The 20657-nt window shown below is 45.6% G+C and overlaps 2 protein-coding genes across 2 annotated transcripts; one reads left to right on the top strand and one right to left on the bottom strand.

The window, feature by feature from the left end:
• Window positions 1–1649: 1649 nt before the first annotated feature.
• Window positions 1650–3020, top strand: LOC119330206 (3-oxoacyl-[acyl-carrier-protein] reductase FabG-like). The gene is made up of 3 exons (XM_037603325.1): window positions 1650–2027; window positions 2310–2539; window positions 2617–3020. The coding sequence occupies exons 1-3, from the start codon at window positions 1685–1687 to the stop codon at window positions 2893–2895; spliced, it is 852 nt and encodes a 283-aa protein (XP_037459222.1). The 5' UTR covers window positions 1650–1684; the 3' UTR covers window positions 2896–3020.
• A 311-nt stretch (window positions 3021–3331) lies between these two features.
• On the bottom strand, window positions 3332–7651 carry LOC119330205 (potassium transporter 26-like). Its single transcript, XM_037603324.1, has 8 exons — window positions 7472–7651; window positions 7140–7362; window positions 6023–6268; window positions 5860–5910; window positions 5507–5767; window positions 5343–5395; window positions 4901–5270; window positions 3332–4555 (listed from the first exon to the last, which is right to left on the bottom strand). The coding sequence occupies exons 1-8, from the start codon at window positions 7649–7651 to the stop codon at window positions 3744–3746; spliced, it is 2196 nt and encodes a 731-aa protein (XP_037459221.1). The 3' UTR covers window positions 3332–3743.
• Between the last annotated feature and the right edge of the window lie 13006 nt (window positions 7652–20657).

Raw genomic sequence — 20657 nt, 5'->3', positions numbered from 1 at the left:
AAGGACTAGTGGTTGGGGGCCTGTGGCGCCGCTTGAGAGAAAGTTGTGCGCATATTTTTGTTTTATAAAAATACAAAGAGTCCTCGCCTCCGTCTGAAGACACATCTCAGAAAAAATCCTCACCTTCATCTAAAAAAGTTGTAAAAAGGAAAAAAAGAAAAAAAATTACCACCGCAGCCTACCAGCGAGCGTCATTTTGCATAACTCTCCATTTAAAAAGTACCAAAGGTCCTCACATCCATCTAAAAAAATACATTTAAAAATAATCATCACTTTCATCTAAAAAAATTCAAAACATTTCTCACCGCGGTCAACCAGCTTACGCCATGTGGCACAGCTGGTTGGCCGTCCTTCACGCGACACTTAATGGGTTTAATGACGTGGAATTTTAAAGGCGCTTTTTCACCTTCGTTGAAGTAGGGTTACCAAGATTGCTCTTGATATATAGGTCTTAATCTCTTTGTCATGACAGATGGGGCGGTCTCTACGAAGTAGTTGTGCGTCCTCAAACTACCATGAGGCTCTTGATGTATTATGTGGTTTTGGTGAGACACCTTTTGTGCTACTTTGAGAAATTGATTTGGCTTGTTTTGTAGGACGCGGGGTTGCCACAACACGAGGTGGGGTTTGTCTTGGAGACTTTGGTGCTTTTGTTCTATTTTTGATGTGGGAGTTAATTCCATTTCTATGTTGAGTTGATGTGTTCTTGTATTTTTTTCTTTGCAGTCGAATTATTTATTGCCGAGGATTAATCGTTCAAAACTGACATATCTTAAGATTGACGATGTCACTACATGTGTTTTGTAGCTGCAAGTATTAGGTCTAGTATTTAAACCATGATGGTTTGCTTTTACCACAAGGTACCTAATCATCTAAGCTACACAATCCACAACAATGATATTGATTAGAAGTAGATCCTTAGGTTAGGTAGGCCTTTACCGACAAGAGTAAGTTATAAACAATTTTTTCTTTTGTATAGGACCTCAAGAAGCATCACTACGTAGTAAGGTGGTTTAGGTGTGTCAATATTATAAGAGACGTCGGGATAGATCAAACTTAACATGCGAGGAGTCCGTAAAAAGAGATCTAAAGGATTGAAATGTCACCAAAGATTTATCCATAGACTTCAGGAGGTGTTCATTTCTCACTACATGGCCTGAGGATGATTGAGATAAAGTCGTCAAGACCAACCTTACCGAATTATGGCCCGTCGCCAAGCATGTATATAGGCGCATACGTGATGCCAAATTAAATGGTTTAATAATCAATATTTCGTAAAGCGAGATGGAAGGCTTGGTTTGAGACCGAAAGGCTTGTTTGTGGTAGTAGTACTTCTTCTTGTTGTTGTTGTTCGAACAATAAAAATTTCGCCTCTCAAATCTTGTCTTTTCATCAGTATATGTATACGTTTTTTATAAAAGAAAAAAGAGAGTATGTATACGTGCATACTCCCTCTGTAACGGAATATAAATCCTTTTTGGTGTAACTGGCTAAAAAATGTGTCCTCTATAGAGGGAGTATATTTCAGTACGAGTGAATTCAAAGCATTCAACCCACCGCTCTGTGTACCTCAAAAAAAAACGCTCTGTGTTCGGGGGTGATTTTTTTTTACGAGACTCTGATTTTAACTTCCACAACAACCCAGGTGTGTCAGTGCGTGGCGACCCAACTCCACTTTCCAGCTATGGCGTCGTCTCTGCCGGAGAAGGCTGGGGTTCCCCCGTGGAGCAGGCTGGAAGGGCAGGTTGTGCTGGTGACGGGCGCCTCCTCCGGCATCGGCCGCGATTTCTGCCTCGACCTGGCGCGCGCCGGCTGCCGGGTCGTCGCCGCCGCGCGCCGCGCCGACCGCCTCCGCTCCCTCTGCGACGAGGTCAACGCATCCGCGGACGCGGCCGCCAGCCATCCCCGGGCGGTGGCCGTCGAGCTCGACGTCGCCGCCGGAGGGTCCGCCGTCGAGGCGGCGGTGCAGAGGGCCTGGGACGCCTTCGGCCGCATCGACGTCTTGATCAACAACGCTGGCCTCCGAGGTAACCAGTCTGCTATACCTATACGGGGTGCGATTCGCCGTGTGAACATCTGTAGTGATTTCCCCTTAGTCAACGGGTCCTATATTTATCTCCAACTGGAAATACTTGTCAAATTGAGCTCAAATGTGTGATTATTTTGGTCAACAGTTTAATTACGAGCGTGCGTGATCTTATAGCACTGGTAATTTGGCTCAGAGAAGGGGAGAAAAGCTATCGTATTACTGAACGTCTTAACCTTGTGCATTTAATTATTGTAAGAGTCGTTGTCTTTGTATACTTCAGGAGGTGTTCATTCCTCACTGGATTGGCCTGAGGATGAGTGGGATAAACTCATCAAGACAAACCTTACCGGATTATGGCTCGTCGCCAAGCATGTATGTAGACACATGCGTGATGCCAAGATAAAGGGTTCAGTAATCAACATTTCGTCTGTTGCTGGCCTCAACCGTGGCAATCTGCCTGGCTCCATTGGATACGCATCTTCCAAGTCGGCCGTGCATTCTGTCACGAAGGTACCGCCACTATTCCTCATCAAACGTTTGTTTTGGTATTGTGTTTGTAAAAGGGTATATTTGATGTGTTGGTGCAGATAATGGCTTTGGAACTAGGAGGGTATGGAATTAGAGTGAACGCAATTGCGCCTGGAATATTCCAGTCAGAAATAACTGCTCCTCTGTTGCAAAAGAGATGGTTGAGCACCGTTGTTTCGAAGATTGTGCCACTTAAGACAAATGGCACTACCGATCCAGCATTAACATCGCTGGTTCGTTTTCTGATCCATGAAAAGGCATCATATATAACTGGCAACATCTTCATCGTAGATTCAGGCGTCACCGTACCTGGTGTTCCAATATTCTCTTCTCTGTAATCTTTGTTATTAGATTACAATTAAGTTATATATGAGTGCAACAAGCAATAAAAATTCCACCTGTTCGTTTTCTGTTAGCGTTTTTAGGAGTATCGTTACTCCAGAAACACAATCATTTTGTACAACATGGTAAGCTTCTGAAGATTGCTTCTATTAATTTCTGTATGTTAAGAGCAGTATACCCTTGCAGCCACTTCTAAATATTACACTATCCACATGAATAGTGTCGCAAAATTGTTAGCCGTGAAATAAAACTGTCCTGGTAAACATCACTGATGTTCTATATGCAAGTCACTAGCGTGAGAATATTATTTGCAACCAAACATTCAGTTAGTTTTGCTAAAGAACATGATTTAGGTGACATTCTTTTGTTCATAGAGAATGTAGGCAAACATTCTGATCAAAACACTAATCAAACCAAAATGACCCAAAGATATATAGGTATAACTAATTACCAAATACAGGCATTCATTGGAGATGTTGACATAATCAATTGCATGACACTGTACAACAACAAAGCCTTAACTGCATGCTACTCTAATGGATAAAAATATATATTTCTTGCCAGTTTTAGCAATTTGACCGACATTTGAAAATTGGCATTCATGCATGTATAATTGGAATTAAACAGCCAATGATTTCGCAGTTCATCAAACAACTAAATATCACCATGCTGGAACAAAAACCTCTCTAGTACGTCTACGAATAAATGTGGAACATACAAAACTTTGGCGCGCTTTAAAGTTTGACCAAGATAGCTTTTGGAAAATATCTAAATGACATCTTCACAAATGTTACACACTCAAAACATCAGGATCCCATGCATATGCATCTGCGAGTTGCCTTCCTCAGATCTCATAGTGCATTCCAACCTGCAATGTTTTGCCAGGAGCTATCTTCAGACTAGACATGTTGGACCTGAAGTTCTTTTGCAGGAACCTGTAAAGGTTATTAATAACGAAGCGCTTGAAGCAGTTCCTTGTGATGCTCATCTTTAGAATAGTCCTTCCAATCACAAAGCTTGTTCCATTTGTGAAAGCTGAATCCAACAGTAAGATCTCATCATTGTCAGCTATTTGCTTGAGGGATGCAACAACCAATACAACGAAGTCATCATCATCCATGTTGTGGTTATCCATATAGCCATATTGGAGTATGCACCTATAAACACCAACATGATCTAGTTTGTCTACGAGCAAGCGCTCTTCTGGAAGGACAGATCTCACTGGAAGAATCCTCACAGTGACAAATACCATCACTTCACGGATGGAACCCGTGTGCTTAACATAGTGGCGAACAATAGGTGGAATGCCATTCATCAAGTCTGTGCAAAAGATGCATATCCCAGGTACCTGGCTGCTCCGTGTTACTATTTTAATGAACTCCTGCTTGCCCACCAAGTTGGCCGCATCATATTCATTCTTCTTGCGTCTCCCATAAGTCCAAGACATTGTAATTGCAAGGAAAAATGCAGTATTTGCAAATGGAACCCAGCCACCTTGTAAGACCTTGTTTAGAAGTGAGGTCATGTAAATTCCTTCAATGCAAAAGAAGACAGCGAAAAACAGGCCGACTGCTATGATGTTGGTTTGCCAGATGACAACCATGACAACTGTCATGAGGGTTGTTGTAAACAGCATAACCCATATCACTACTGTGCCTGCAAAGAAAATGAAAGAACGTCCAGTCAGATTGCAACCAATGCATGTCAACCTTTTGCATTACTGCTATTGCATCTATCCAAACAGAGAAGTGTTTCCTTTCTTGTTTCGAGCACAATAACAATGGTAGGCTACTCTCATATTGTGCAAGTACCAACCAAACAATCAGCTGTTTCGTATAGTAACATTTTCTTATGTTCGGTGGTGTTAAATGGCTGTAGTTTAGCAATAACTTTTTATTTCACATGGATAGAATCTCATATGGTCAGTTGCAATTAGAAATAACATGACCATATAATAGATTGACAATTAGGAATAATACGAGCATATACTAGATTGCTCACCAAAGGCTTGCCCGATCTGTGGCCCCCCTTTAAACCCGTAAGTTATCACGATGCACGTGATCATCAAGAAGTAGTTGACCTCTGGAGAGTATACTTGGCCTTCATATTTTTCTGAGGTATGCTTCATCGTAACCCTTGGAAAACAACCTAATGCAATTGATTGTCGAATGATGGAGAAACTGGCTGATATTAATGCCTGGCTTGCAACAATAGCAGATAAAGTAGCTATGATAAACATGGGCCAAAACAAGGGCTCTGGAGTGCTACTGTAGAACGTCGTGCTGAGCTTAGAAGGGTTCTTGATCAAAAATGCTGCCTGGCCAGAATATGCAAGGATCATTGATGGATAAACTACTGCTGAAAATCCCATCTGCAGGGGGGGGAGGAAGGAATACAGTTAGCACTTGAATTTTTATCATCTTAAAATTAAATGCTCATTTACCTGAATCGATGACTTGTTGAAGTGACCCAGGTCAGCAAACATAGCTTCGGCACCTGATTATAATCACCGACGTTTAGCCATAATGAGATCAAGTAAATGAAAACAAAATTAGTAGATATATATATGATTTGAATATTAAGCAACATAAGAAGTAAAGTGCTAACCCGTTATGCATAGAACAATTGCTCCAAGTTGCTCCCAGGCTTTTCTTTTGTTCCTTGCGAAGAAAGTTATTATGTGGAGTGGCGACACGGCTTTGAGAACTGGTGGGTAATACTTGATAATATTGTACAGTCCAATGAGCGAGACAAACGCAAACCATAGGAGCATAATAGGAGAGAAAGCGAAGCTGACTTTGCTTGTCCCATAGTTCTCAAAAAGGAACAGAATGATCAATATAATCACGCTTAGAATGACAACATGGTCTGGAACAAGCAAACAGATCGTTACTATTGTTCTTCCTGGCCTTGTAAAGTAGAACCGCGCTAGCAAAAACAAGCAAATGAGCAGCTGTTACCTTGTGTTATCTTAGGAGATCTTGATTGGATTCCTTGAACGGCCGACAGAACTGTTTTTTTAGAAAGAAACAGAAACGTCAGGACATATTCAACTTGTGGGAATTAAAATCATATTTCTTGTCACTCTTGAAGTGGCTAATAGGAACGACCAGGTTGGAGTACCTGAGATGGCTGGAGTGAGGGCACCATCACCCATCACCATGGAAGTCGCGATCAATACGACGTAGGTGATGACTGACTGTGCTGTTGTGCTTCTTTCCAAGAACTCGCGCATCTTAGACGGCAGTTTCTTCTTCTTGCTGTGAAACTTGAGATTAATGTCGGATGCCAGCCGTGTGACTGGCATCGGCATGCTTCCGCTGAAATTCACATGCTGACGCAGGAGCGAGTACAGGGCAAAGGTACCACCTTCAGGAAGTAAGCGTGTGTGTAAAAGTACGCTCTGAAATCCCATTGCAACAAGTCCACAAGATTCTTTTTGGCAAGCAAACTAATATCAAATCCGAACAATCAAGAACCCCCCCTGTAAAGAAATACAATAGTGATCTAAACGCTCTTATATTTCTTTACAGAGGGAGTACGTTCTTAGGGCATTTTGTGCTTGTGGTATTACTGTAGATACAGAGTTGTATGGTGGTGGAAATATTTTCTTGGCCATTTTTCTTGAGTTTTGGTTCAGTACGCACCCCTAAAAAGTTTGCACGAATCTTACAGTTACTTAAAAATGTATTCTCATATATTCATGATCAACTAATACTAACTCCTATTCTCCCAGTGGATCAAGCAATAGATCAGAACATTCAAATTGCATCAAAATCTGCCTCGTGTATCAGACTTTTCGTTTTTACTTTTTGGAACTGGAGTGGGACTGATGGTTTTGTTTTAATGCAAAATGGAACCGGGGTAACGTCTGGATAGAAAAAAAAATCATACGGCGACCAACATTCAACAACGTATCTCGAGACCAGCTGCTGAGATACGCACTGATGATTCCAATCTACTACGTTAGGTAATCCGAAAAGGCGGATCTGTACTTACATGCCAAATATGATACCAGGATTTTGCCAAAACTACTCGGATCTACTCCCTCCGTTTTATAATGTAGGATGTTTTTTGACACTAGTGTAGTGTCAAAAAACATCTTACATTATGGGATGGAGGGAGTAGTACCCATATGATTAGATTATGGGACATAAGAGATCAACGCAGCAGTATCCGTCAACCAAAGGTCACCGTAATGTAATGGGAAGGAGATCGATCCAGTAGCGGCGGCGGTTACCTTCTCCATGGTCGTCTGCATGGAGCACGACGAAGGTGTACTTGAGGAGGCCGATGAGGGTGAGCGTCCAGAGGATGAGGCTGAGGATGCCGAGGAAGTCCTCCTCCCCCGGGTCCGGCAGCGTCACGGTCGAGAACACGTACAGCGGCGACGTGCCGAGGTCGCCGTAGATGATGCCCAGCGACTGGTAGCTCAGCACCCCGATCTGCCACCACTTGAAATCCTGCCATCGCACATGCATGGATCCATCGATCCATCCATCGCGTCAGCGAACCAGAAATGGCGTCGGTGGATGAATCCGCAAAAGTTTTATGGTATAGGACGGTACGCACCGGGGCCTTGCGGTGCTCCATCTTGTAGTACTGGCTGAAGGTGCGGCGCGCGCCGCCGCCGCCATCCCCGGCGCCGGCATTTTCGCCGTCGTGGATCGTCGAGCTCCTCTCGTCGACAGCCGCGACGGCGGCGGCGCTCAGCTGGACCACGACGTCGTCGGCTGGCGGCTGGTGCTCCATCGCGCGGAGCGGGGTGAGAGAGAGAGCTAGAGAGAGATCGACGTCACCAACAGCCAGAGCTGCCTCCAGTGTTTAATAAATACTGCCAGCACCGATCTCGTCTTCTTCACGCGGGGGTTTAGGAGGGTTCGTTTTCCTTTTGACAGTCTTTCTAGGAGGGTTGTTAGTTGGTTGCTTAGTCAGTTCGTTCCTTCGTTCGTTCGTTAGCAAGCGACCGCCTCATTGATAATCCCGCGTAGGCATTGCATGCTATTGCTGGACATCCGTTTCTACTCAGCCAAATCTTGCCATTTCTTTTCTTTGTAAATCAAAAAATACTATAAAAGTAAGAAAGAAAACAGATACTCCGTTCGTCTGGAATTAGTTGTGTCTCAAATGGACGTACCTTGCATGGAAAGGAGTACATGATATGCAGATGAGCAATGCTACACTTACAGGCATTTTTCAACAGACTTAAGTTTACGGAGAGGGGTGTCATTAAAAGATTGAAGGGAATGCAGCCCCACCCCAGGATTTCAGGGGAGTGGGATGAATTAGTCGCTGCCACCTCCGTCCCTAGGTGTGTTTCTATGAGTGATGTCCGTGAGTGAAGCATTTTTGTATGCAGATATACACCACAGGACGATCAACCACTGGACTCGGGCTGTACTTCTATTTCGGGGCAGCGTTACTTTTATTATTTTTCCACATTTGATATAGTCTACCGCTCTTGGGGCCTCACATGTCATCGTAAGGTTTTTCAAACCGTTCACACCTGATCTGTAACGCCCCAAAACCGGAGATTCAGATGCCTTCCAGGGTTTTCGGATTTCGTCGTGAGATTTGTTTGGTTCGTTGCATCATGTGCATTGCATCATGTCATCATGTCATCTTTTCTCAAAGCTAACTAAAACTCTCTAAATAAATTGCATGGATCTTCGGTCCATTTAAATCGAGGGAATTCACATGGTGATTCTCTTTATAACATATCCTCCCGTTATTAGGGAGCTATATTTAAAATTCCATTGTTTTGGAATCACCCGCGAACTCACTTGCATATTAAATCCCTTGGCCTTTTTCTTCTTCAAGTTTCGACTCTCTAGTCTTGCCAATAATTCTTTCACAATTTTCCGGAGCTCTAACAAAATCCCCAACATTTTTGGACCTATCGAATACCGACTTTCTTCTCATACTCATTTGAATTAAATTCAAATGAGTTGGAATTCAAACTTCACACGTGTGCTCTTTCCTATTTTCTTGGAACAAGCTCATCTTTATGAGTCCGGGGAAATTAACCTCCCGCGCAAATTCTATCCTTAACACTTCCTTTATTCTCTTTTTCTTCGATTTTTTTCTGTTTTGGGAGATAAAAGGAGAAGTTTTAGAGAGGAGTGAGAGAGAGAGCAGCAGGCCCATTCTCCTTCTAAGGCCCAGCCGGCGCCCTCCACAATGGGCCTCCTGCGCCGGCCCACCTAGGCCATTTGCACCCTAGGCCCAGCGCCCTGCGCTAACCCTAGGCGCCCGAGCCAACCCCATCCCGATCGATCCTCTCCCTCGCATCTTCACTCGCGCCGCCATCCCTCGACCTCTCCCCTTCACCCGATACCTTCTCTCGCTCGCAGTTCCTCTCCTCCCTCTGCTTCGCGCCTCCCGAAGACGACTGGGATGTTCTTCCTCCCGCTGGAACCAGGAGCGACGCCGCCCTTGACCCGCCTCACCGTCGCCATGGCCGGAAGCCGCGCCTCGGTTGCTTCTTGTACCACGGCCGCCGGCCTCTCCTCTCCTGCATCATCCCCGACGCCGGCAAGCCCACCGCCGCGCCAGGACCAGCGCCTCCCCTGTGTTAACTCTGCCCGCCAGGAGCCCGCGACCCGTGCGCCTCCTTCATGGTCTTCCTCCTTGCCGCCATGGGCGCAAGGGTCGAGCTCACCCGCCCTACCGCGTCGCCAGGGCCGCCGGGCACCGCAGCCTGCCGGCTTCTTCTCTGCTTGAGGATCTTCAGCAGCCGCGCATGGCTACGCCTCCCATGGAGCTCCGCCACTGGGGCTGCTCCTCGCCTGCGTCGCTGCCTTCCCTCGCGCTGCTGCTCCTCTGCTTGTCCTCTGCCGCCCGCAGCGCACGTGGCCGAGCTGCCCTGCCTTGTTCGACCACCGGAACCGTGCCAAGTCGTTGCCTCTTTGCATCTGCGCTGTGTTGCCGTGGATGCATGCAACCGTGGAATCAATCCCAAGCATCAAGTACCAGGACACTACGAAACCTGAATCGCCAAGGCCGGACCCGTCAAGTACCCCTTTGGATTCGTCAAGACCCTCATGTACAACTACACCCGATGATGTGACAAGTATCCCGACAACGTGTACATCTACGCCGCCAAGACCGGACCGACAAGTACCCCGACGTTGTGTGTACCACTACCGTCACCCCGAAGACGTTGGAGTCATCAAGTACCTCTCCGAACGAACGTGAACGACTATCGTCGCAAGAACGGGACCGGAAAGTCCGAAGACCCCAAGTACCACGACACCGATGACATGAACGTCTACGGAAACTCGTGCAATGATAAACATGTACCACTACCGTCGCCGAGATCGCGAGAACCTCTACCGCCGACCCTAGAGCGTGCGAGAACGACTACTTCCACTACTGCCATCGTGAGAACGGCTACTTCCTCTACTTTGCACCGAACGAGTACTGTCCCGCTCGCACGCTTCGAAGGTATAACCCTGAGACGACCGCCCGTGAACGAATGCATGTGTGGTGTATGAGATGCTCGTGCTTGCTCCATGCTCGAATTGTCGGTGCACGTTGCCCCTCTTTTGCCTTGTCACCGTCGTCGACTCGTGGGAACCCGGTAACCGGGAGCACCCCACCGTTCATCGCATGACATGCTCCCGTCACACTTGTTCTTTTCCACCGGCATCTCAATCGAGTTTCCGGAACCGGAACGTTGCCGTGGCACCGTTTTCGTTATCGTTGCCGTGGCACCCCTTTCCTCTCCACCACGGTGACAAGTGCTTCATAATGCTCTTGTCAACTTTTAATAAAAATTGCATAATCTTGTTCATGTCATCCGCATCATGTTAACAACATCAAGAATGTTTAAAATTGTTGTTTGCATTAATTTGCTAAATGCATATGGGGATTTACCGGATTTGTTGTTTGCTATATCCGGCCCCAATTAAATTGTTTAGATAGATAATTCCTTTATGTTTCACCTCTTGACATGCTTAACAACATTTAATATTGTTGGGTACATAAACGAGATCGAACTAAATAATGGATTGTGGTGTTTTGTCAATATGCATCCCGTCGCATATTGAGCTCCACTTAATTTGTAGGATTGTTTGTGCATTTTTGCCATGCCATGCTTCATTCAACCGGACATGCATCATACTTGTTTGTGCATCATGCCATGTTATGTGATGGTTGTTTACTATGTTGTTTGCTTCTTTCCGGGTTGTTTCCCTCATTAGCTTCGGTTCCGTTCTGGAGTTGTGAGGATCCGTTCGACTACGTCCATTTGTCTTCTTCATGGACTCGTTCTTCTTCCTTGCGGGATCTCAGGCAAGATGACCATACCCTCGAAATCACCTCTATCTTTGCTTGCTAGTTGCTCGCTCTTTTGTTATGCCTATGCTGCGATACCTACCACTCGCTTATCATGCCTCCTATATTGTTGAACCAAGCCTCTAACCCACCTTGTCCTAGCAAACCTTTGTTTGGCTATGTTACCGCTTTGTTCAGCCCCTCTTATAGCGTTATTAGCTGCAGGTGAAGATTGAAGTTTGTTCCTTGTTGGAACATGTTTACTTGTTGGGATATCACAATATCTCTTATCTAATTAATGCATCTATATACTTGGTAAAGGGTGGAAGGCTCGGCCTTATGCCTGGTGTTTTGTTCCACTCTTGCCGCCCTAGTTTCCGTCATATCGGTGTTATGTTCCCGGATTTTGCGTTCCTTACGCGGTTGGGTTATAATGGGAACCGCTTGACAGTTTGCCTTGAATAAAACTCCTCCAGCAAGGCCCAACATTGGTTTTACCATTTGCCACCTGAAAGTGCGTTATATTGACTAGAGGGGGTGAATAGGCGATTTTTATGAAAGTCTTCAGAACATAGAAGTTTTGAAGACAAACGATAGAATTAAACCTATTACCATGCAGCGGAAGGTAGACTACACTAGACAAACCATAGTCAAGTATTCAATGAAGTGAAAGCACAAAGACTAATAGCAGCTAGGTAGTAAGGATCAGGTAGGAAGTTATTGTGAAGCCAAACAAAACATGCAGTCACTCAGTGAAGACAAATGATAGTGCAAACATACAATGACTTCACAATGAGTAACAGTAAGTAAAGTGAAGTGGAGATGAAACCAGTGACTCATTGAAGACAATGATTTGTTGGACCAGTTCCAGTTGCTGTGACAACTGTACGTCTGGTTGGAGCGGTTAGGTATTTAAACCTTAGGACACACAGTCCCGGACACCCAGTCCTCACCGTATTCTCCTTGAGCTAAGGTCACATAGACCTCGCCCAATCACTCTGGTAAGTCTTCAAGGTAGACTCCCAAACCTTCACAGACTTCGTTCACCGGCAATCCACAGTGTCTCTTGGATGCTCAGAACGCGACGCCTAACCGGCTGGAGGATGCACAGTCCACAAGTGTAATAAGTCTTCAGATCACACAGACAAGAAGACTTAAGTGATGCCCAATTCTCTCTGGCTCTGGTGGTTAGGTCTTTATCCTCGCAAGGAATTCTCTCTCAAAGGCTTCGAGGTGGGTTGCTCTCAAACGACAAAAGCCGTACTTTCAATCTGAGCAGCCAGCCATTTATGGTTGTAGGGGGTGGGCTATTTATAGCCACTTGGCAACCCGACCTGATTTGTCCGAAATGACCCTGGGTCACTAAGGAACTAACACGTGTTTCAACGGTCAGATTTCAAACTCACACGACAACTTTACTTGGGCTACAAGCAAAGCCGACTTGTCCGACTCTGGACAAGATTCGCTCTCATAGTCTTCACTCGAAGACATAGGTTTTTGGTTTAGGCATCACTTCAGTCATTCTGACTGGTTCTCTTGGACCCCACTTAATAGTACGGTGGTTCCTATGACTCAACACAAAATAAAAAGAACTACGAAAGATCTAAGTCTTCAAGCTCCATAGGCTTCATATAGTGTCTTCTCTTGTCATAGTCTTCAATGTGAATATCTTCATATACCACCTTTGACTTCAATGTCTTCATATATTTTTAGGGGTCATCTCTGGTAGTAAAACCGAATCAATGAGGGACTTCTACCTGTGTTATTCTGCAATTCTCACAAACACATTAGTCCCTCAACTAGGTTTGTCGTCAATACTCCAAAACCAACTAGGGGTGGCACTAGATGCACTTACAATCTCCCCCTTTTTGGTGATTGATGACAAACTAGTTGAAGTTTTCAACGGGGAATATAATCTGTGAAATTGTAAAGGATAAGGAATTGTCTTCATAAGTTGCAAGGGCTCCCCTGAAGATGTGCATATAAGTTAATTTGCTTTTGGAATGTAAATGCACATGGCGGGTTGTACTTGTGGAGATCCACTTCAACTTATGATGACAATCCACTATGCATGTGAAAGTATATGAAGATAATGACATGCATAATGGAAAATGGACGTCTGCAGAATGAGCTAAGTGCGGAATTTATCGTCGCACATGCGGAATTTATCTTCGCAATACAAGGTGGCAAATAAGTAGCAGACGACCATCTAGTTTAAGTGTTACAACTCATAAGAACCAAATGTAGCAAAAACGAGAGTTGTAAGCACGAAGCAAAATATAAAGCACCCGCCCATATGGACCCGCTTGAAGACTATCAATCTCATATGCTTCTCCCCCTTTTGTCAGTAATGACCAAAAAGGTTTGAAGACATAGAGCCTCTACTCGTTCCCATGAGGAGTAGGTGAAGTAGCAGGGTTGTTGGTGTTGTTTGGCGGTGCAGAAGAGCTTGGAGGTGCTGAAGGAGGTGGCGATGAAGTAGCATCATCTTCTTCCTTAATAATTCTGGCAGTCACTGTGGCAGCAGATGAAGAGAACTCAGAGTCTTCAAGGGATGGAGTTCCTAGTAGCACATCCCTTTGAGGAGGTGTGGAGTCAAACTTGAATCTCTCAGAGAAGCCATCCTCTTGAAGATCAGCTTCAGAACATGTCATCGTGAGCCCTTTCCATGTGCGGCGACATGTTTCATGGGCAACGAAAGCATTCTTGGTGGCAAGATTTCGAGTGCGATTAACATCCACCAAGAGGCTTTTCATCTGACGCTTCAGCCAGTCATGATGCCTATCCTATTTCTGATGTAGAGCCATAAGAAGCTCTCGGTCGTTGAGAACACGAGTGCGCTTCTTGGGTCTTGGAGCAGTGGCACTGTCAGTGGCTTCAGTGGAAGCAGGGTGTGGTGCATGTGTAGTGCCAGCCAAAGGATACACCCGAGAAACTGCTTCAACATCTTCAACATTCTGAGTAAAACTCTGATGGTCTGCATTCTGAAGACTTAGAGGTTGCTTGGCAGGCTCAGAATATATGGCTTCAGTAGACATGTCCACGTCAGGCAAGAAGATCCGATGGTTGCGGGCTGAGGGCTGATACGAGATGGCGGAGTGTAGCTTGATCAGCCGTATGATCCAAGGGGCGTAGAATTTCAAACCAAATAGATCAATGCCTGATGCAGCAAGTTGGCGTATGAAGAAGTCCTGTGCATTGAAGCATTTCCATGAAGTATATAGAAGACCAAAGTCTTCATTGCACCCTGAAGCTTGGCATTTGGAGAGTGCCCTTTGATAGGCCAGAGAGTTCGCCTGATGATGTGATAGATGGTTCTGGGCAGGTACTCAAGGTCTTCAACGAAGAACTCTGTGGGATACGCAGCATCTTGGGGCAATGGCTTCATCATGCTGAGCATTTGACTCATATTAGGTTCTGACCGCTGAAAGATGCTCTCAATAGCTTCAGCATGCAGCTGACAGCCTTGCTCGAAGAGATCGCCAGGAGTGGGCAAGCCAGTGAGCTCAATGATGTCAAATGCATTGGCTTCGTGATGAACGTTGCCAGTCATCCACTCCAGGACCCAAGTCTTCGGATCTCTGCTGTACCCTTTGATGTGAAGTGTGGCATAGAATTGTAGCAGCAGCTCTTCATTCCAATGCTCTTCAGCAGTAACAAACTACAGCAGACCCACTTGCTTGAAGCAATCCAACGCTTCCTCGAGACAGGGCAGACCAGCTATAGCTTCAATGTCAAGGCGCTTGTGTGGGAAGATGCGACCTGGTTGTAAAGAATGCAAGAGTAATAGCTTCGCTGAGGATAGCTCCAGAACCGATCAGATGATATCCTTTCCCTTGAGTAGGGGTTCCTGGAGCTATTGAAGAACGTGTTGTCTGCCCTGAAGCCATTGATGTTGAAGGAGCTAGGTGCTGATGCAGGACCTGGAAACCTTGGCAGTCTTGGGATTGACTTCTGGACCTGAGGCCGGTGCTCAACATGATAGTTGAATTGGGGACCGGCAGCAGACTCAGGAACAGAAGTGGCGGGATCAGTGGCTTCGTTGTCTTCTGAAGCTTTTGCTGGGGAGGGCTCCACATTAGCTTCATTGTTGGTTGTGGCAGCCTCAAGATTTTCATCCTCCACTTGACTAGCTGGAGGGTCGGTCACAGGCACGTTCTCCTGGAGAACTACTTCTTGGTGGAACAGGGGAGTGGGATCTTGTGGTACTTCTTCTTCTGCGGCTGATGCAGCCGGAATGTCTTCAGCAGAGACTTGAGGCTTTGGACCTTTGCGAAGCCTGCGTAACGCAGACGACGCCTGTGAAGTTGGAGTGGGTTGGGCTTCATAGTCTTCTTCCTCTTGTGGGTGATCCGCCCATGAAGCATCCTGTGCAATTGGCGTCAGTGGACGACCAATGCTGATGAGTTCGCTATTTTCAAACTGAGGAAGGACTGCATCATCTTCTACATTGTCATGATGACCAATGTCTTCAGCAGCAATGGGATCAGCTGCTGGAATGTCTTCAGCTTCAGGAGCCTCTGTGGAAGCAGACTCATGAACTGTCAGTTGACATTCTGCGTCAGGATGAACCATAGAAATGGGTTCAACTATCAAGGGCTCTGTGGGAGTAGCCCGAGCTTTCTTGGTCTTTCTCTTTTTCTTGGTGGGGGCAGTAGGAGAGGCTTCAGAGTGTTTCCTCTTCCTGGCTTCAGCCTCAGCAGTTCTTGTCTTCTTGAGCTCTAAAGCTGTTGACCGGCTTTTTGGCTTCGAGCCAGTCAGTCTAGTTGGGAAGACAATCGGAACTACTTCTTGCCTTGGTGCATCAGGTTCAGCCGTAGCAGGCTTCTTCTTCTTCTTTGCGGCCATCCTGGGGTCGATGCCAGGACGCCCAAGTGCCTTGCGCTTCTCAGCCTCATTATAGGCTTGCACACATCTGTCAGCCAGAGTCTTCATGCGCTCACGCGAACCCTGAGCTTCTGCACGCTTCTTCACAAAGGCTTCCTTGAGCTTGTGCATCATTGTCTTGAAGTTCTTCACTTCTTGCACGCTAAGCTTGGCCATATGCTTCTTGAACTGAGCCTTTTCATAGTCAATCTTCTGCTTCAGTTCAACAATGCGCTGGGCAATAGCAAGTTCTGAAGCAATGGCGCCTTGGAAGGCGACACTGAGGCCAATGGGTAGCTGCAGATCTTCAAAGCTGATGTTTGGCGTGTCAAACCACTCGTCAATGAAGTTGTGGATGATGGTGACATCAAAGAGAGGCAGATCATTGAAGATTTCTGCTTCTTCTTTGCTCTTGATGAGTTGCTCAAGAGCGTCATCTGCAAGATCTTCATCACTTGACAGATCAATGTCGTCGTTGCGCAGAATGGCATCAGCTGTTAGCTCTTTGCCAGTGTGAGACAGAGGCATCTTGGCCTTCTGGGGCTTGGAGACGCGTGATAAGTCTTCAGACTGCACACTGTCTTCAGGAGGTGCAGTTGCCAATGGCTTCGCCCTTGAGATTTTTGGTGAAGGGGCCGGTTTGAAGCTTTTGGCTTCTTCAACTGCTTTGGCTTCGGCACTGCAGGCGCGTCATCAGACTCAGTGTCAGCTGCAGGCTCATTCACTGCAGTCCCTTGAACCAAGATGTAGGTGATGAGGCCTTCAAGGTTGGTGAAAGGACCAATGACATTGGGTTCTGCATGTCGTGTGCCATCTGCCCTTGGATATGAGGGACCAGGGTTGAAGTCTAACCCAAAAGTCTTCTTGTTCTGCTTCGCTGAGTTCTGAGCAAACTGGAAGTTGCGCTTGAACAGATTGTCGTCACGACACCATAGCAGTGACGACGAGTGTGCATCAGCAGGCTGTGGTCCACGGACCATGCATGGATAGAAGCCGTGAGCAATGGCTTCATCTCTGGACCTGGGTAGAAGATTCTTGAATAGGATGTCTCCCCACGGTCTCTTGATGGCGTTTTTCTCAGCATACTCCTGGGTCACAAATCTGTATTTGAACCATTGTTCTGCCCAATATCTTCGAATCCATTGGATTCGGGTCTTGCGCTGACTGTAATCCTCTTCAGGATCTGTCTTGTACATTTCTGAGAGTTCATCTGGCAGATCTCTGGAGGTCTCACCACAATGCTTTCTGCCACCCTTCCTTGCTGCTTTCTCTGAAGCCATAAACTTTAACTTGAAAGGCTTCAAGACGTTCAAAGGCTTCAAAGGTTTTTGTTTGCTGGACCAACAGGAACTGGCTTCGGGAGAATTTATGTGATGCTGTAAGAATTCTGCAAATGAATGCAGACTATGAGAACCAAAGGATTCTCCCACGGACATGTACCTGTGACAGCATTAAGGTGCGAGGGAAGGGGAAGAGGTCATATGCATTCTCAGAAGATTTTAAAGATAAATATGTTTAGAAGACATTGACCTCATCGTGCGAAGACATTCACTCATAGATAAGAAGTTGGTTCCAGATTTGTACGAATCCACAGATCAGTACAAGTGAGGAATCTAACTACCTTGTGAAGCACAAGTGAATATACTAGGCATGTTATGAGATGCAGTATGAGAGAGATCTAGCTTGTGTGAACAGAAACTGCTTGTGGTAGAAAGTGACAGATCAATAGGATCAACGGTGCTGTAAAAAGGGAGTTTTATTTACCACACTGAGAACTGCTAGACGGAGTGGGAGATGAGGCCGAGCAGTTCACTCTTCCATGCCCTAACTTGGTGACGGAGGACACCTACGGCGACGGCGGAGAGGACGATGTCCGTGGTCGGCGTGAAGACGGCGTTGGAGAGGTTGCGGCAGCGAAGCGCTTCGTCGCCGGCGTCGTCGAGAGCTAGTGGTGGTGCTAGGATTCGTGCGAGGGTGGAAGAAGAGATAATGACCGCTGTGAGTGTGTATTTATAGGCACAGGGGCGGCACTGTGCTATTACACAGGTGCCCCTGGCGATTCGCATCTGAGGAACACGTGGCCATTATGCAGAATTTTGGGGTTTGTTCCACGTCCCACGCACGCCTGGGTTGTTGGGTGGTCGCTCCTACTTCTCCGGATTTCATGTGTAGGAATGAGCATTGAAAACGGACTTAATGGTTGTCTCTGTATCTTCTGCTGCTAAGGACGCAGAGAAGGCATTCGACAGTTTCAATAGAATGCATATGACTTGGAGAGATAGAGTTTGAGATAGAAAGCATAGAGAGGTTAGGGTCCGATCACATTCACTTAGTTCAAAAGATTCAACACGAAGACATAGCTATAAGTGAATGCTGTAGAGGACAGAACACTAGTATATATATATATATATAATCAACATAGTGAAGATAATCATGAAAATATGTTGAGATCGAAGCCAAACCAAATGTGAAGACATTGCAAGGTAACACCATGAGTGAAACACTTCAAAATAGAACGTTTGGTGGTGGCATTACCCACCGTATAGGAAGTATTAGACCCAGAGACGGCGCACAATTATCGTGGCACTCCGAAGTCAAATTCCACATTAATGTATTCACACTTAGAATGTATGTCTTCATTGATTGAAGATATACTTTACTTTGTGTGTTGCACATCTAAGTCATCAATATGCATAAGGGTTAGAATGTGTGCCTGATCACAGGACATTTGAGGATTCCAGGATATTTAGCTCACACCGTAACTTACAAAACCTCTTCTCATCCAAGGGCTTGGTGAAGATATCTGCCAATTGCTCTTCAGTGTTGACGTGTATGATATCAATATCTTCCTTCACAACATGATCTCTGAGAAAGTGATGACGAATTTCAATGTGCTTTGTCTTCGAGTGCTGAACTGGGTTGTTGGCGATCTTGATGGCGCTTTTGTTGTCGCAGTAAAGTGGCACTTGCTTCAGATGAATGCCATAGTCCTTGAGTGTTTGCTTCATCCACAGAAGCTGAGCGCAGCAAGATCCAGCAGCAATGTATTCAGATTCAGCAGTGGAGAGAGATACACAGTTCTGCTTCTTTGAAGACCAACATACAAGTGATCGTCCCAGAAAGTGACATGTGCCTGATGTAGACTTGTGATCGACTTTGTCACCAGCATAATCAGCATCCGAGAATCCAACCAGATCAAACTCTGAGCACTTTGGATACCATAATCCTAGAGTTGGGGTGTGAGCCAAATATCGAAGAATTCGCTTCACAGCTAAGTGATGCGACTCCTTTGGTGTCGCTTGAAATCGAGCACACATGCAAACACTAAGCATAATATCTAGCCTAGATGCACATAGATAAAGTAAACAACCAATCATGGAGCGGTATACCTTTTGATCGAACTCTTTACCATTGTCGTCAGGACCCAGATGATGTTTGGCTGGCATTGGTGTTGTGAAGCCTTTGCAGTCTTGCATACCGAACTTCTTCAGGAAATCTTTGAGATACTTATCTTAAGATATGAAGATGCCATTGCGTTGTTGTCGTATTTGAAGACCGAGGAAGAACTTTAGCTCTCCCATCATAGACATCTAATATTGCTCTTGCATCATATATCCAAACTCTTCACTATACTTCAGGCCCGAGGGGCTTGTCTGAGGCTATACAGTGCCTTGTTGAGCTTGTATACCATGTCAGGATGTTTTGGATCTTCAAAGCCAGGCGGTTGTGCAACATACACTTCTTCTTCAATCTTGCCATTGAGAAAGGCACTCTTCACATCCATTTGATATAGAAGTATGTTATGATGATTTGCATAGGCCAGCAGTATGCGTATGGCTTCAAGTCTAGCCATAGGAGCAAATGTTTCATCGAAGTAAATGCCTTCCACTTGAGTATATCCTTGAGCAACGAGACGAGTTTTGTTTCTGAAAACTTGACCATGCCCATCTTGCTTGTTGCGGTATATCCATTTGGTGCCTATTATATTGTGCTTCCGTGGATCAGGACGCTTAACCAGTTCCCATACATTATTCAGCTCAAACTGTTGAAGCTCTTCTTGCATAGCTTGAATCCATTCAGGTTCCATGAAGGCTTCTTCAACTTTCTTGGGTTCTGCTATTGAGACGAATGCGAAGTGGCCATAGAAATTTGCTAGCTGAGTTGCCCTTGAACGAGTGAGTGGACCAGGTGCATTGATGCTATCAATTATTATTTCAATCTGCACTTCATTGGCAACGCGAGGATGTACAGGGCAAAGACTTTGCTCTTGCTGTTCATTGTCGTTGTTGGAAGGAATGTCTTCAGGCTGAGCATTGTCTTCATGTTGATCAGGTACTGAGATGATAAGTTTTTCTTCAGGATGAGCTTCAGAAGGCATAATTTCTCCAGTTCCCATTAGCTTGATTGATTCACTGGATGAAACTTCATCTAGCACATTTGGCAATTGCTCTCTTTGTGAACCGTTGGTCTCATCGAACCGCACATCCACTGTTTCAACCACTTTGTAATGAAAGAGATTGAAGACTCTGTAGGAGTGTGAATCCTTTCCATATCCAAGCATAAAACCCTCATGTGCTTTTGGTGCAAACTTTGAGGTGTGATGTGGGTCCTTGAT

Source organism: Triticum dicoccoides, chromosome 7A (assembly GCF_002162155.2).
Source record: "Triticum dicoccoides isolate Atlit2015 ecotype Zavitan chromosome 7A, WEW_v2.0, whole genome shotgun sequence".
NCBI classification, from domain to species: domain Eukaryota; kingdom Viridiplantae; phylum Streptophyta; class Magnoliopsida; order Poales; family Poaceae; genus Triticum; species Triticum dicoccoides.
Note: the sequence above shows the minus strand (reverse complement) of the source record. Positions and strands in the feature narration are given on the sequence as shown.